This window comes from Symphalangus syndactylus, chromosome 21 (assembly GCF_028878055.3).
Source record: "Symphalangus syndactylus isolate Jambi chromosome 21, NHGRI_mSymSyn1-v2.1_pri, whole genome shotgun sequence".
NCBI classification, from domain to species: domain Eukaryota; kingdom Metazoa; phylum Chordata; class Mammalia; order Primates; family Hylobatidae; genus Symphalangus; species Symphalangus syndactylus.
The window spans coordinates 49,391,354-49,407,549 of NC_072443.2; the positions used below are offsets into that span (position 1 = coordinate 49,391,354).

Sequence of the window (16,196 nt, forward strand, 5' to 3'; positions counted from 1 at the left end):
CAGGGGGTGGATCTCACAAAGTACATTCTCAAGGGTGGGGAGAATTACAAAGAAACTTCTTAAGGGTTGGGGAGATTATAAACAAACTTAAGGGTGGGGGAGATTACAAAGTACATTGATCAGTTAGGGTGGGGAAGAAACAAATCACAATGGTGGAATGTCATCAGTTAAGGCTATTTTCACTTCTGTGGATCTTCAGTTGCTTCAGGCCATCTGGATATATACGTGCAGGTCACTGGGGATATGATGGCTTAGCTTGGGCTCAGAGGTCTGACAATAACTGCCTCTTGTGTACAACTGTCCACCAGGAGGCACATACCCAGTGTGAGAGAGGGATATGGTCTTGCCTTAATCTCTGTTAAAACTGCACATGTCTGAGGCAGGCGGATCACCTGAGGTCAGGAGTTCAAGACCAGCCTGGCCAACATGGTGAAAACTCATCTCTACTAAAAATACAAAAAAATTAGCCAGGCGTGGTGGCGGGCACCTGTAATCCCAGCTACTTGGGAGGCTGAGGCAGGAGAATCACTTGAACCTGGGAGGCAGAGGTTGCAGTGAGCCGAGATCATGCCACTGCACTCCAGCCTGGGTGACAAGAGCAAGACTCCGTCTCAAAACAAAAAACATAACAAAAAAAACTGCACATGTGCAAGCCATTTGCACTCTGGAATTGCATGCCATGAAAACTCCTAGTGATGTGGAACTTAGTTTGAATTTGAAATCATGTGGCATGCACAAAGGGACAGGCCCAGGCTTGCCCTTGGGTCACCTGCCCACTGACTGTAGAGCATTCCCTGTAAGCCATGGCAAGTCCCATGGAACCTGAGCTTTGTGTAGCTCGGTGCTTATGATGTACCACCTCCCTTCAGTCCCAATTCCTCTTCCTCCTCCATCCTCAGGTATACTGATTGCACACTCCCTGTGTCAGAGGCGTTTGAACCAGAGCGATTCCATTTTGAGTGAGGGCTAGGAAAATGAGGCCGGGACTTGCTGGGCTGCATTCCCGGAAAGCAGGCATTCCTAGCCTCTAGATGTTTACGGTTAAGGGAACAAATTAATAATGTTTACTAAACAGACCCAGACTTGGGAGTGTCCAGGTATCCCGATATCTGGAGAACAAAGGCATTATTGATTTTGCTTTAAAAATAATAATATCGATTCTTGCAAAATATAGTAATTAAGAAAATTAATCCTTTATCATAAACCCTTGTAGCAGAGCACACTCTCCCATATACCCAAGCATTGTACCTAGGGTGAACGTGTTTCTCCTCTTACTTTCGGGAATGTCCTACTCTGTCAATGGAGTAGCTGTTCTTTTACTACTTTACTCTCTTAAGAAACTTGCTTTTAGTTTGCACTGTGGACTTGCCCTGAATTCTTTCTTGTGCGAGATCCAAGAACCCTCTTTTGGGTTCTGGATTGGGACCCCTTTCCTGTAACACTTGTGCAAACAACAGTGTCCCTATCATGACCATCTCATAGTGGTGGATTCCATTCAGATTTAAGGTAAGCCCAAAGACCACTTTTGGGTTTTCTTGACTCTCTGAGAAAAGTTGTGTAAGCACCTGTGTTCTTCTGGGTTTGGCTAGATAGGGTTGTGTCCCTCTATGGAATGGAGAGTCATGTGGACGAGGGTGTTATTTTCTCACCCAATAAAACTCACTGAGGATGCTTCTGTAGAAGCGAGAAATATGACTATATTCAGAATAACGATAACTCGTCTGGGTGTGGTGACTCATGCCTGTAATCCCAGCACTTTGGGAGGCCAAGGCGGGCAAATCACTTGAGGCCAGGAGTTCAAGACCAGCCTGGCCACCATGAAACCCCATCTCCACTAAAAATTCAAAAATTAGCCAAGCATGGTGGTGCGTACTTATAACCCCAGCTACTCGGGAGGCTGAGGCACAAGAATCGCTTGAACCTGGAAGGCGGAGGTTGCAGTGAGCCAAGATCACACGACTGCACTCCAGCCTGGGTGACAGAGTGAGACGTTGTCTCAAAAAACAAAACAAAACAAAACAAAAAACAAAACAAAACAAAACAAAACACATGTCGGTCAGGCTGATCTCAAACTCCTGACCTCAAAAAGTGATCCACCTGCCTCAGCCTTCCAAAGTGCTGAGATTACAGGCATGGGCCACCACAACCAGCAATCATTTTTTAAATTAAGGAAATATTAACAAGCAAAAATCAAACCATAAAAGTATAGTCTTTTCCCTTAATAAGTCCTAAGAATCTGTAGAAGTTAGTTATCAAGCAGTAGACATTCATAGTGGGAGTTAAGCATAAGGACTAGAATTGTGTGTGGGGTGAGAAATTCAGTACTACTTATTGTTTTTGGTGACAACCAGGTATTGGAGATAATGATGACCATAACGGACCGAGTTCAGTGAATCAATACGGATATGCCACAACTTACCGAATGTACAATATAAAATTACCTTTAGAGGCTTAAAAACTGTCTAACTGGAACATGACCAGGGGGCTTAAATAGAAATATTTTGCAGAAGGTATAGTGTCATCACCACGGGAAAAAATAATTAAAAGCCCAAATATATGGCTGGAACACTCTCTTTTTGTTACTTCCAGTCTTGGACTTTTTTTTTTTTTTTTGAGATGGAGTCTCACTGTCGCCCAGACTGGAGAGCAGTAGCACAATCTTGGCTCACTGTAATCTCTGCCTCCTGGGTTCCAGTGATTCTCTTGCCTCAGCCTTTTGAGTAGCTGGGACTAACAGGCATATGCCACCACGCCCGGCTTTTTGTATTTTTAGTAGAGATGGGGTTTTGCCATGTTGCTCTTGCTGGTCTCGAACTCCTGACCTCAGGTGATCCACCCGCCTTGGCCTCCCAAAGTTTTGGAATTACAGGCATGAGACACTGTGCCCGGCCACCCTGGACTTTTTTTTTTTTTTTGAGATGGAGTCTCACCCTGTTGCCCAGGCTGGAGTGCAGTGGTGCAATCTCGACTGTGCAACCTCCGCCTCCTGGGTTCAAGTGATTCTCCTGCTTCAACCTCTTGAGTAGCTGGGATTACAGGCATGAGCCACCATGCCCGGCTAATTTTTTGTATCTTTAGTAGAGACGGGGTTTCATCATGTTGGCCAGGCTGGTCTCGAACTCCTGACCTCCTGATCCGCATGCCTCAGCCTCCCAAAGTGCTGGGATTACAGGCATCAGCCACCATGCCTGGCAGTCTTGGACTTCTTAACACACAATTGCTACCCACCAGAAGAAAGTGTACATTTAAAATTCTGGCCCAAATGAAAGAGATACAAATATGGCACAAGTGCCACAAAGACTTGTTTCGCTAGCCAAATAGTACCAAGGCGTAGATAAAAAAAATCAAAATAGAAAAAGCCTCTAGCTCTCGTGAGGTGGGTAAGCTGCAGCTTCTGGAAGCAGATGTTGCTCCTTCCTCACTCTCTGGGCCCTGTTTCTAGGAGAGCAGTGGGAAGGCAGTTAGATAGGGAGAAGGTAAAACAGTCAGCCCGAAGCATAACAATTCATTCTTGTCAAAGAGTTCAACCCAATAATGTGGGGGAGATTTCATTACTCATAAATGTATTACTTTCCATCATAACTTTAAAACTAATATTTCAGTAATTCCTAAAATGGCTCAACAATCCAAAGAAACAAATGGGCACTTGACATGGTTTGGCTCTGTATCCCCATCCAAATATCATCTTGAATTGTACTTCCACTCCACAGTTCCCACGTGTTGTGGGAGGTAATTTGAATCATGGGGGCGGTTTTCCCCATACTGTTCTCGTGGTAGTGAATAAGTCTCACAAGATCTGATGGTTTTATCAGGGGTTTCCACTTTTGCATCTTCCTCATTTTCTCTTGCTGCCACCATGTAAGAAGTGCCTTTCGCCTCCTACCATGATTCTGAGGCCTCCCCAGCCGTGTGGAACTTTGTAAGTCCAATTAAACCTCTTTTTCTTCCCAGTCTTGGGCATGTCTTTATCAGCAGTGTGAAAGTGGACACAGCACTCAAACAGTTCGAATGAAACAAAAATATCTGGTTTCATTTTATTTTTAAAATTTTTTATTTATTTCTTTTTTAAAAGGGAATCAAGTTAAGCAGTGGGAGCAGAGAAGGAACGAAGAAATCTATAACTGGGGCTGGGCGCGGTACCTCACGCCTGTAATCCCAGTACTTTGGGAGGCTGAGGTGGGAGGACTGCTTGAGCTCAGGAATTCAAGACCAGTTTGGGCAACATAGTGAGATCCAGTCTATACAAACAGTACAAAAATCAGCTGGCTGTGGTGGTGTGTGCCTGTGGTCTCAGCTACTTGGGAGGGTGAAGTGGAATGACTGGTTTAGCCTGGGAGGTCAAGACTGCAGTGAGCTATGCACTGTACTCCATCCTGGGCGACAGAGTCAGACTCTGCCTCACAATAAACAAAATAAGAAATCTATAATTGGTTGTGATCAATTAGTTGTGAATGCCACTGCATGCAGATCAGCCTGGTTTCATTTTATATTCTTCTTCTATCTCCAGAATATTTAAAAGTTAAACATTTTGATTTTTAGAAACTCTTATTAAATTTACCACCTAGCTGAAGATTCCTGAAGGACTTAAACAGAAAATCCATGCCCCTCTCAAATGAACAGGGCAATAACTCTACTGAATATAAACTTTCTATTTCTCTCCATTCATAAAAGAGACAGAAGCATTATTGTTTGTTCTCTAGTTTTATTATTTGTCAATTTTCCCAACACAGGAACTATAACTCATTTTGAGGATTTTTTTCAGTGCATTTCACAGCAAAAATGAACAAGGGAATCATTAAAACTGTTGTACACAAACCAACTCTTTTTCTTATAATTTACAATTTGTTGAAAAAATTATTGTTTTGCTGTTTTCATCCTACTAACCTCTTTAACAGAACACGATTTATCAGAGCACAAAGCTTAAACTTCTTATGATGATGCAACAGACACAGCCACCTACAATGGCTGATAAACAACAGGTATGTTACACACACTGATTGGAAGACCATATCAGAAAAAACAGAGTAAGGCACCACTCTTGGGAAATTAAGGTAGCTTGCAGTAACAAGTGTTGAGCACCATAATAAGTAGGTGCTCAATAAATACATGAATGAATGATGAAAGCCATAATTAGCTCTATTCTTTTCATTGCCAGCAATTCTTCAACCTCAACAAAATACTTATTTAAAAAAAGATTTGTACCTGAATACAACTTCCTGATCTTTTCTCCTGATACCTTTTCATTTCATTGTTTCTTTAGCATTTAAATTTCCTCGAAAAAAATAAAATAAAACCATACCTTACATGCATGTTCAATTACACATATAAGTTCTGAATTACTGACAAATATGAATAGAATCATTCATTTTAATTTTTAACAGAGGTAAAATAAAGCATACTTATCCAAAGGGATAACACATAATACTGGATATTAACCTAGAGGTGAAAAAAAAGAAGGAAAAAAGTAACAGTTTTATTTTTTAATATTTGCTATTCTTTAATGCCTTAGTTCTGGAGAAAGGCTAAAATCTCATCATATTGACATTAACACATTTTTAAAAATTGTCTCTCAAGTGTAATATTTAATAAAACTAGGTACTGAAAAATGCTCTGAAATTTTTCAAGTCAATGTTGTTTTCAAGTATATTAAAATGCTCAGAAGAAAAAATTCTCCATGGTTATAATTTTGATCAATCTACAAATGTACTTTTTAAAAGAGAGTTCCAACAGAGGTGGATAATGGGTAAGTTCCTCAGACACAGGCATACAGTCTTTTTGAAGAAATAGAATGCCTTGTTACCACAACCTGGTTGATTTTTTTTTTTTTTTAACACTGATTTCAGGCACAATGGCTGAATCCACTTCTGGGTCATCTTTCTCCTCCTCTTGGTTGGTTTAGAAGAGTAGTGAATACTTCAGTTATGGACAGAAGGAAAGACACAAACTCTGAAACAGAGACTTCACTTTTCACTACAAAGAAATCAAAGTCACTGAGTTCTCATTGTTGTGTGTATCTGCTGCCCCTGTGCAAAAATAGGGGATTCAAACTTAATTTTAGGAGCAAGAACTGGATAAAAGATTCATCTACTGATTCAGGTAACAAGTTTTAAGATGGTATTGCTCACATCACATGAACAGGTTGGTAAGAAGTCCACTGTATTTCTTTACCACTTTGGTCTTGCTGCAGTATTATGGTGCCCTAGTAGGTACATTCAGGTTTAGCTAGTTTCAGTCTGAGTAATCAGGAAGCAGGTCACTCAGTGCAATGACTCCATTCTGGGAGGATTTAGGGTAAACAGAGAAGAACCTCATTTGGTCGAGTTTTAGATAGTATGTGTCACTCTGCTGGTTGTGTTGTTGGAATTATTTTCCAAAGTGGTTTATGATAAACCCAGCCATCTCCCTGAAACAAATAAAAAGATAAAAGAGTCTTCCCTCTAATATTATCAAAATCAGTAACCAAAACTAGAAGCAACACCTTCACTGAAATGGAATTCTATTTTCACATTCAAAAAAAAGTTTTTGTGAAGGAATAAAGTCTTTGTGCTTAAGACATCAAACAATGCCTGTGGTTTAGCTAGGATTTAGGTGAGAAGGTATGGTATGGGAGGATCTAGTTGTGACCCATGAACATTTAATTTTGCAAGAACCATTTGTAGCAATTTTGCCAATTTCGCCAAGATGCTACAGATTGAGCCTCACTGAGTTATGGGCAGCAGGTGGAGTACAGAGAAATGATCCGGAAGGTACTAACTGTTCTCCCCATCCCCACTGGCACCCCAGAACTCATTTTTTTTTCTTTTTTTTTTCTCACAAGACGGAGTCTTGCTCTGTCAGCCAGGCTGGAGTGCAGTGGCGTAGTCTTGGCTCACTGCAACCTCTGCCTCCCTGGTTCAAGCAATTCTCCTGCCTCAGCCTCCTGAGTAGCTGGGATTAAAGGCATGTGCCACCATACCCAGCTAATTTTTGTATTTTTAGTAGAGATAGGGTTTCACCATGTTGGCCAGGCTGGTCTTGAACTCCTTACCTCATGATCCGCCCACCTTGGCCTCCCAAAGTGCTGGGATTACAGATGTGAGCCACTGCGCCAGGCCCCCTTAGCTCATTTTTTCTTTTTTTTTTTTTTTTTTTTTTTGAGACGGAGTCTTTCTCTGTCCCCCAGGCTGGAGTGCAGTGGCGCGATCTCGGCTCACTGCAAGCTCCGCCTCCCGGGTTCACGCCATTCTCCTGCCTCAGCCTCCCGAGTAGCTGGGACTACAGGCGCCCGCCAACACGCCCGGCTAATTTTTTGTATTTTTAGTAGAGACGGGGTTTCACCGTGTTAGTCAGGATGGTCTCGATCTCCTGACCTTGTGATCCGCCCGCCTCGGCCTCCCAAAGTGCTGGGATTACAGGCTTGAGCCACCGCGCCCGGCAGCTCATTTTTTCTTTTTCTTTTTTTTTTTTTTTTTTTTGAGACAGAGTTTCACTCTTGTTGCCCAAGCTGGAGTGCAATGGCGCAATCTTGGCTCACTGCAACCTCCACCTCCTGGGTTCAGGCAATTCTCCTGCCTCAGCCTCCCGAGTAGCTGGGATTACAGGCATGTACCACCACACCCGGCTAATGTTGTATTTTTAGTAGAGACGGGGTTTCTCCATGTTGGTCAGGCTGGTCTCGAACTCCTGACCTCAGGTGATCCGCCTGTCTCGGCCTCCCAAAGTGCTGGGATTACAGGCATGAGCCACCGAGCCCGGTCAACCCCTAGCTCATTTTTAATGATATACAGATGTTCTCAGTTAGAAATTCTTCTTTCTTAGAATCTGTTCCTGGTATATCTGCTTTTTTTTTTTTTTTTTTTTTTTGAGACAGAGTCTTGCTATAGGTCACCCAGGCTGGTCTCAAAAACAGTTGGTATTTATATACAGCCATACTACTTTTAAAAATAAAGATGTATAAGTGATAGCAATTCAACAAAGCCTAGTAAGCTAAAGTTCTCAACCAAGTAGATACATTTTTATCTTGAACACATGTACAGCATACCTCTTTAATAAAATATTTGGTTTTCCAAGGTGTGCCTGTTTCAGTACGATGCCTTTCTTCAGTCCTCTGACGTTCTTCCAGGGTACGCTTATGCTCTGTGGCCTTATCAATTTCAGATTCTCTCAGAGAGTCTGTCACATTTTTCCACAATCGCCTGAAATCCAAAAACCACACATTTTACAAGCATTCTTTAAAAGAGATAATTAAATAGAATCAATACCCTCAAAATTACAATAATTTTATAAAATAACATTTCCTAAATCACATCTACAATGTCATGCTTATGAATTCCAAGAATAATGATACTGTGCTGCTGATGGTTATGTCCAGGATGCTGTTCCTTCTGCTTCTTTTTAAATTAAAAATAATTTGTATTTTTCCAGGTTATAAAAGGAGGATTTTTTGTATTTAGAAAACTTAGAAATTAACAAGTAAAAAGAGAAGTAAATTTTCAAAGTTGAAATGTAAGCAAGACCAACTGTGCTTCTCGACATGATGAAATAATGGGGAACACATTTATTTTCCTGCCTTCATCAACCAGGAAACCAGGCAACATATAATACAATAGTGGTTTTCAGATACTGAGCAAAAGGCAGTGCAGGGCAGTGATCCTTGAGAAAGGAAACAAATGAGGGGGGTCCTATGAGTGCTCTAACTCGCTGTCCAGAGTGTTTCTAGGCCACACACAGGGAGAGGCAAGCTTAACAAATCTCAAGCAAAAAAAAAAAAAAACTGCCACAACACTTCTTTAGGGAAAGAACTGTTTGTTGAACAAATGGTGCTGGGACAACTGGATATACATGTGAAAAAAGATGTAATAAGTTAAACATAAAACTACCATAAACCCAGCAATTCCACTCCTGGGTATTTACCCAAGAAAAATGAAAATAAATGTCGATATGAAGACTTGTAGGAGAATGTTCACAGCAGTATTATTCATCATTGCCCCCAACTGGAAATGCCCACCAACTGGTAAATGGATAGGCAAAATGTGATATATCCATACAGTGCAATACTATTCAGCAATAAAAAGCAATGAACCTCTGATACATGCAATTAATACTTCATGGATGAACCTCAAAAACGTTATACTAAGGAAATAAGCCAGGCATAAGAGATGACACGTTGTATGAGTTATATGAAATATCCAGAAAAGGCAAATTCATAGAGACAGAAAGTCAATGGTTCTCTGGGCTGGGGGTAATGGGGATTAACTGTAAATGAACATGAGAGATCTTATGGTAGGATGAAAATATTCTAAAACTTATTTATGGTAATGATTGTACTACTCGAGAAAGTTACTGAACATCTTTGTTTTTTCTTTCTTCCTTCCTTTCTTTCTTCCCCCCTTCCTTCTCTTCCTCCCCTTCCCTCCCTTCCTCCCCTTCCCTCCCTCCCCTCTCTCTCCCTCCCTCCCTCTTTCTCTTCTGTTCTCGTCTCTTCTCTTTTTTCTTTTTTTGAGACAGGGTCTCACTGTCACCCAGGCTGGAGTGTGCAGTGGCACCATCTCAGCTCACTGCAACCTCTGCCTCCTGGACTCAAGCAATTCTCCTGCCTCACTTTCTTGAGTAGCTGGGACTACAGGCGTGCACCACCATGCCCGGCTAATTTTTGTATTTTGAGTACAGACAGGGTTTCACCATGTTGGCCAGGCTGGTCTTGAACTCCTGACCTCAAATGACCTGCCCACCACAGCCTCCCAAAGTGCTGGATAGTATGCCAAAGGTCTTATAGTTTAAAGAATTAAGGCTACATATGTATCTTAATGGTTCCAAAAGGTTTCCTAACACATTTCTGAAAATCAAATATCAAATTTCCTTTTAAAAAAATATGATACATGAGATGGCTCAAACATAAAAATGAATTTATAAGGAATTCTCCATAAATAATGAAAGACATTAAAACAAAAACAGAAACATGAAGACATAACAATGCTAAATATAAATGCCTGCCCTAATAATAGAACTTCTAATAAAATGAAGTAACAACTTGCAGAACTACAAAGTGAAATATTCAATTGTAATTGGTAATTTTAATAACCAATCTCAATAACTAAACTCAACTGATAGAATAAATACACGGAAAATCTGTAAGACTACAGAAGACTAGAAAAATACTGTCAACTCATTTGACCTGACATGTATAGAACACACTCACCTCAGCCTCCTGAGTAGCTGGGATTACAGGCACATGCCACCACATCCAGCTAATTTTATATTTTTTGTGGAGACAGAGTTTCGCCATGTTACCCAGGCTGGTCTCAAACTCTTGGGCTCAAGAATACACATTCGTGTCAAGGGCACATGAAACATTTACCAAGGCCAGGCGCGGTGGCTCATGAATAATTCTAGCATTTTGGGAGGCCAATGTGAGTGGATCACTTGAGGTCAGGAGTTCGAGACCAGCCTGGCCAACATGGTGAAACCCCATCTCTACTAAAAATATTAAAAAATTAGCCGGGTATGGTGGCACACACCTGTAGTCCCAGCTACTCGGGAGGCTGAGGCATGAGAATCACTTGAACCAGGGAGGCAGAGGTTGCAGTGAGCCGAGACTGCATCACTGCACTCCAGCCTGGGCAACTGAGTGAGACACTACTTTGTCTCAAAAAAAAAAAAAAGAAACACTTACCAAGACAGAACATATTCAGAGTCATTAAACAAACCTAAATAAAGAATTAAAATCATACAAAGTATATTCTTTGACCAAAATGAAACTAAATTAGATATAAATAATGGAAAGACAGCTGGAAAATCTCTACAAACATTTAGAAATCATCAACACATTTGTAAATAAGTTCATGAGTTAAAAAAAAACCCACAAAGGAAATAAGAAAATATTTTGAAATGAAAACACATAAAAAGTCATCGGATAGAAATAAAGCAGTCCTCAGAGGAAAATTTATAGCATTAAACATTTAGGAAAAAAAATTGATGAGCTAAACCAGAGATCAAACTATGGCCCACAGCCCATTTTTGTAAATAATTTTTTATTGCAATATAACAATGTCTCACCATTGACTTATTGTCTATGGATGTTTCATGCTATAAGGACAGAGTTGAGTAGCTGTGGGAGAGGCTATTTGGTTCACTAAGGCTAAAATATTAATTGACTGGCCTTTTATAGAAAAAGTTTGCCGACCCCTGACCTAAGCTTCCATTGTAAGAAATTAGGAAAAAAAAAAAAAAAAAAAAAAAAGCAAATTATTTACAATGTAAGGAAAAAAAAAGAGATTTTATGAAAGAGTAAAATTCAATGAGAAAGAAAACAAAAATAGATTAAATCACTGAAGCCAAAATCTGGTTCTTTGTGTAAAATTAATAAACTTTTAGTCACATTGATGAGAAAGACACATTAGCTGAAATGAACCAATTCCTTGAAAGACAAACTACCAAAGCTCACTGAAGAAACAAAACCTTAACAGCTCTACATATTTTATTTTATTTTATTTTATTTTATTTTATTTATTTTATTTTTTTTTTGAGACGGAGTCTCGCTCTGTCACCCAGGCTGGAGTGCAGTGGTGCAATCTCGGCTCACTGCAAGCTCTGCCTCCCGGGTTCACGCCATTCTCCTGGCTCAGCCTCTCCGAGTAGCTGGGACTACAGGCGCCCGCCACCACGCCCGGCTAATTTTTTGTATTTTTAGTAGAGACGGGGTTTCACCGCGGTCTCGATCTCCTGACCTCGTGATCCGCCCGCCTCGGCCTCCCAAAGTGCTGGGATTACAAGCGTGAGCCACTGCGCCCGGCTACAGCTCTACATATTAAACATATGTAATTTGTAATTAAAATTCATTACAAAATTTTAGCAAATAAAATTCAGAAGCATCTTTTTTTTTTTTTTTTTTTTTTTTTTTTTTTTTTTTTTTGAGACAGTCTGGCTCTATCACCCAGGCTAGAGTGCAGTGGCGCAATGTCGGCTCACTGCAACCTCTGCCTCCTGGGTTCAAGCGATTCTCATGCCTCAGCCTCCTGAGTAGCTGGGACTACAGGTGCATGCCACCACACCCGGGTGATTTTTGTATTTTTAGTAGAGATGCCTGGCTGATTTTTGTATTTTTAGTAGAGATGGGGTTTCACCATATTGGCCAGGCTGGTCTTGAACTCCTGACCTCAAGTGACACACCCGCCTTGGCCTTCCAACATGCTGGGATTATAGGCGTGAGCCACCACACTGGCCCAGAAGCATCTCTTTATCTGCCCATACATTCAATCTGTGGTGATATTGCTTTAAAGTATACATAGGAAAAATCTGGGCCAGGCATGGTGGCTCAAGCCTGTAATTCCAGCACTTTGGGAGGCCGAGGTGGGCGGATCACCTGAGATCAGGAGTTCGAGACCAGCCTGACCAACATGGTGAAACCCCATCTCTATTAAAAGTACAAAAAAATCAGTTGGGTGTGGTGGTGTGCACCTGTAATCCCAGCTACTTGGGAGGCTGAGGTATGAGAATCGCTTGAGCCCAGGAGGCAAGCTTGAGCCCAGGAGGCAGAGGTTGCAGTGAGCCACTGCACTCCAACTTAGGTGACAGAGTGAGATTGCATCTCAAAAAATCAATCAATCAATCAATCAATCAATCAATCTGGCCTCACACAGATACAGTTTGAAAACAGAAGGAATATTTTAACAGATTTTTCAAATAATTCAATTCTTTCATACTGTTTCAAAACTCGACAAGTGGTAATTTTAAAAAGGCTAGTTGCAATGTGGAAAATTAAAGAATGTCAATTATTTTTTCAAATAACTTATATGGAAATCCGCTGGTCTAATGTGCATCCTGAATGGATCATTTATCCATGCATGATTCTGTAATATCATGCATTAGTCATTTGAAAAATACTGGTTCATTGAGTTATGCAGCTCTTCCAGATGTTGACATATTATACAATATTTTAAAAAATCACGCTCAATAATATCAGCACCAAGTTCACCAGAAAACTAATTGGGAAGTTTTCAAGTTCATGGTGGCAGATAAAATTTTCTAAAATTCTAATTTTGCCTTGATGCTCAAATTTTATTATTAGTAAGATACAGTCAATTGTTTTTCTTTACATATCCCATTCACATCTTTCATTTACAAGAAAAATGTCTACCTAACATTGAAATTAGAAGAACCATAGTTTGTCTATCAATCATTCTTTTAAGTAAACATGGTCTTTCATGAACAAAGTGATTAATTCTGCTTGTGACTCAAAAAATTATACAAGTGCTCTTCCTCCAGATAACTACTATATTTCTTCGGTAGCCAGCACAAATAACTTATTCGTATTCCCAATTTGTCATACAGAATACTAATAAGACATGTACTTGGCCAGGCACGGTGGCTCATGCCTGTAATCCCAGCACTTTGGGAGGCTGAGGTGGGAGGATCACTTGAGGTCAGAGGTTCACAACCAGCCTGGCCAACATGGTGAAACCCCGTTTCTACTACAAATACAAAAAATTAGCCAGGCGTGGTGGTCGATGCCTGCAGTCCCAGCTATTCAGGAGGCTGAGGCAGGAGGATCACTTGAACCCAGGAGGTGGAGGTTGCAGTGAGCCGAGATCACCCTACCACACTCCAGCCTGGGTGACAGAGTGAGACCGTCTCAAAAAAAAAAAAAAAAAAAAAAAAAAGACATACTCAGTAATCCAGATTTAAAAAAACTAATAATTTGTATTGCTTTTTCAAGGACATCTTAAGAGAAAGGGGCATGCGAGTACATGGCAGTGAAGAATATAATGACTGCTTGTGACGTTTGGTGCCACTGCCTAGATTAGTCCTAAGGCCCACCAGTGCTACCCACAGCATTCCTTTTGTACCATCATAAGAGCCCACAGAGTGAAAAATGGTAAATAATATCTTAGTATTGTTATAAAAAAATTGTGAACTTGCAGATGCCCTGAAAAGGTCTCAAGGACCCAACAGGGGTCTGCAAAGCAACTTTGAGACCCTCTCCTTAGGATAAATCCCTGTAAGAATTCTTTAAAAATTTATTATTGCTGTATTTTTTTGACCCACTCTGAATGTTTGATTGTGGACATTTAATCTCTTTTCACACCTAGTTAGAAATTGTTTGGTTCTATTTTAGTGATCTTAATGTAAGATGTTTAGTGGTTCCCTGTATATTTTTTTTTCTATTTTTAATTGATAGAGCAGTAATCCCTCATGACATAAAATTTAAACAGTACAAATAGGAATCCTGTAAAAATTAAGTCTCTTTCCTATTCCAGATCCCAGTACTCTTTTCCAGAAGTAGCCATTGTCAACACATTTTGGAAGCTGTACCTTATTAACAGACATAGATCCACTTTATTTTTCAAGGTCTATGACACATACTGCCAAAATAACCTCTACAAAGATTGCACTGGTTTAACATCTAATCAGCAGCATGAAAATGCCCATTTGCTCACACCCTTTTCCCAAAGAGGTATTATTTTAAAAACTAATTTGTCTTATTAATTTGTACCTCTGAATTCTAATTACCCTAAACAATTTTTCATTTCCGTGGTTTACCATTTAAGATGTTCCGATATTTGTGCACCACCTCTTTACATCCTTTGCCCAGTTTTTGTATTGGGGTGCCTGTCTTTTTGTTAATAATATAACAAAATTTTTTATGATAAAGTTTTTATGATACAGTAATTCTTTGACAGTGAATGTTTTTAATATTTTTGCTCCATTTACAATGTTTGGTTTTTACTAAAATATGACTGTATATCAAAGAATCTCACAGCTGGCAAGGGGTTTAACATCAGATAAGACTAATGCTTTCAATTTACAAAGTTGATGCAACCTGTGAAGTGACTTGGCCAAGGTCACCAGTTAGTGAAAAGGCTTAGCTTAAGATTCAGAGCATCTGACTCTTTCCTGGATAGATGCAAGGATGACATACCTGGATTCAAATGGATCCTGCTTCTCCAGAGGTCTCACTCTTTTCTTCGTCACTGCCAATTTAGTCAAGTCCACATACTTTGTCTCTCCATTGCTATATGTGAACTCAAGAACACTATTCCATTCCCCTTGCACTCTGCATACCACAGTGTTGGTGATGTTGTGCTTTACTTCAGCTGTAACCCTAGAAGCAGACAGAAAAGAAAGATATGCTCTAATAAGTGATATCATGTTTGTTTCTTAGATCTGAAACCCAAGAACACAGACTGTGAATCCTGTTGAAATTAGTTATATACCTCACTTCAATATGTCAGTGCCAAAGTGAGATTCTTTGTATGTCCTAAGACAGCTTCCTTCATAATTTGTTCAAATAATATCAATTTTAATCTTTAGAAAAAATGCCAGGAGTCAAATCAGAGACTTCATTATCATTAATGTCAAAATATTATCTTTAAAATGCTTGCTACAAACAAAACTATAATATTAAAACTAAATAGAAATATGAAAAAATCAATATTTTATTACAGTCTAAAAATGTTACAAAATTACAATCTATTTAACTTTTTTTTTACTAGTTAATTCTACTTATCGAAATATTTGGCATCCCTACATTTGAAGTTCTGGATACATCAATCCTGTATTAAACTACATAAGCCTAATTTTAAATTTAGAAACCACACAAACCAATAAGAGGCAGAAAAACATAAAATACATTAAAATGTTTAAAATTCTATTGCCAAAAGAAAAAAATTAAAAGAGCACTGGTCCACAAAAACTATCATTATCACCATAGAACTCAGAGAGACCTTAAACACTGCTGCTATCGAAGTTTAATGAAGAGTCACCACAGCCATATATATATAATAGCTATATATATGGCTGTTTATCAGCAGATAGCTGTATTGATGCAGCACAAATACATCAATAGGAACAGGCTAGGAATAGGAACAGGTGTAATTATTATTATTATTGTTATTATTTTTGAGACAGAATCTCGCTCTGTTGCCTAGGCTGGAGTGCAGTGGTGTGATCTTGGCTCACTGCAACCTCTGCCTCCTGGGTTAAAGTGATTCTCCTGCTTCAGCCTCCCAAGTAGCTGCAGTAGCTGGGATTACAGGTATGCATCACCATGCCCAGCTAATTTTTGTATTTTTAGTAGAGATAGGGTTTTGCCACGTTGGCCAGGCTGGTCTTGAACTCTGACCTCAGGTGATCCGCATGCCTTGGCCTCCCAAAGTGCTGGGATTACAGGCATGAGCCACCGCGTCTGGACTGTAATTATTTTTAGTGAGGTATTTTAT

The 16,196-nt window shown here is 39.8% G+C and overlaps 1 protein-coding gene across 1 annotated transcript in view; it reads right to left on the reverse strand.

Annotated features, from left to right (window-relative positions):
- Window positions 1-4,685: 4,685 nt before the first annotated feature.
- OSBPL11 (oxysterol binding protein like 11) overlaps window positions 4,686-16,196 on the reverse strand; it is a 71,473-nt gene continuing 59,962 nt past the window's right edge. Inside the window, exons 11-13 of the mRNA XM_055260236.2 lie at window positions 14,897-15,079; window positions 8,021-8,174; window positions 4,686-6,403 (exon numbers count right to left, since the gene is read on the reverse strand). Coding sequence (XP_055116211.2) covers window positions 6,338-6,403; window positions 8,021-8,174; window positions 14,897-15,079 — 403 coding nt within the window. The 3' untranslated portion in view covers window positions 4,686-6,337. The remainder of the gene's footprint in view (window positions 6,404-8,020; window positions 8,175-14,896; window positions 15,080-16,196) is intronic.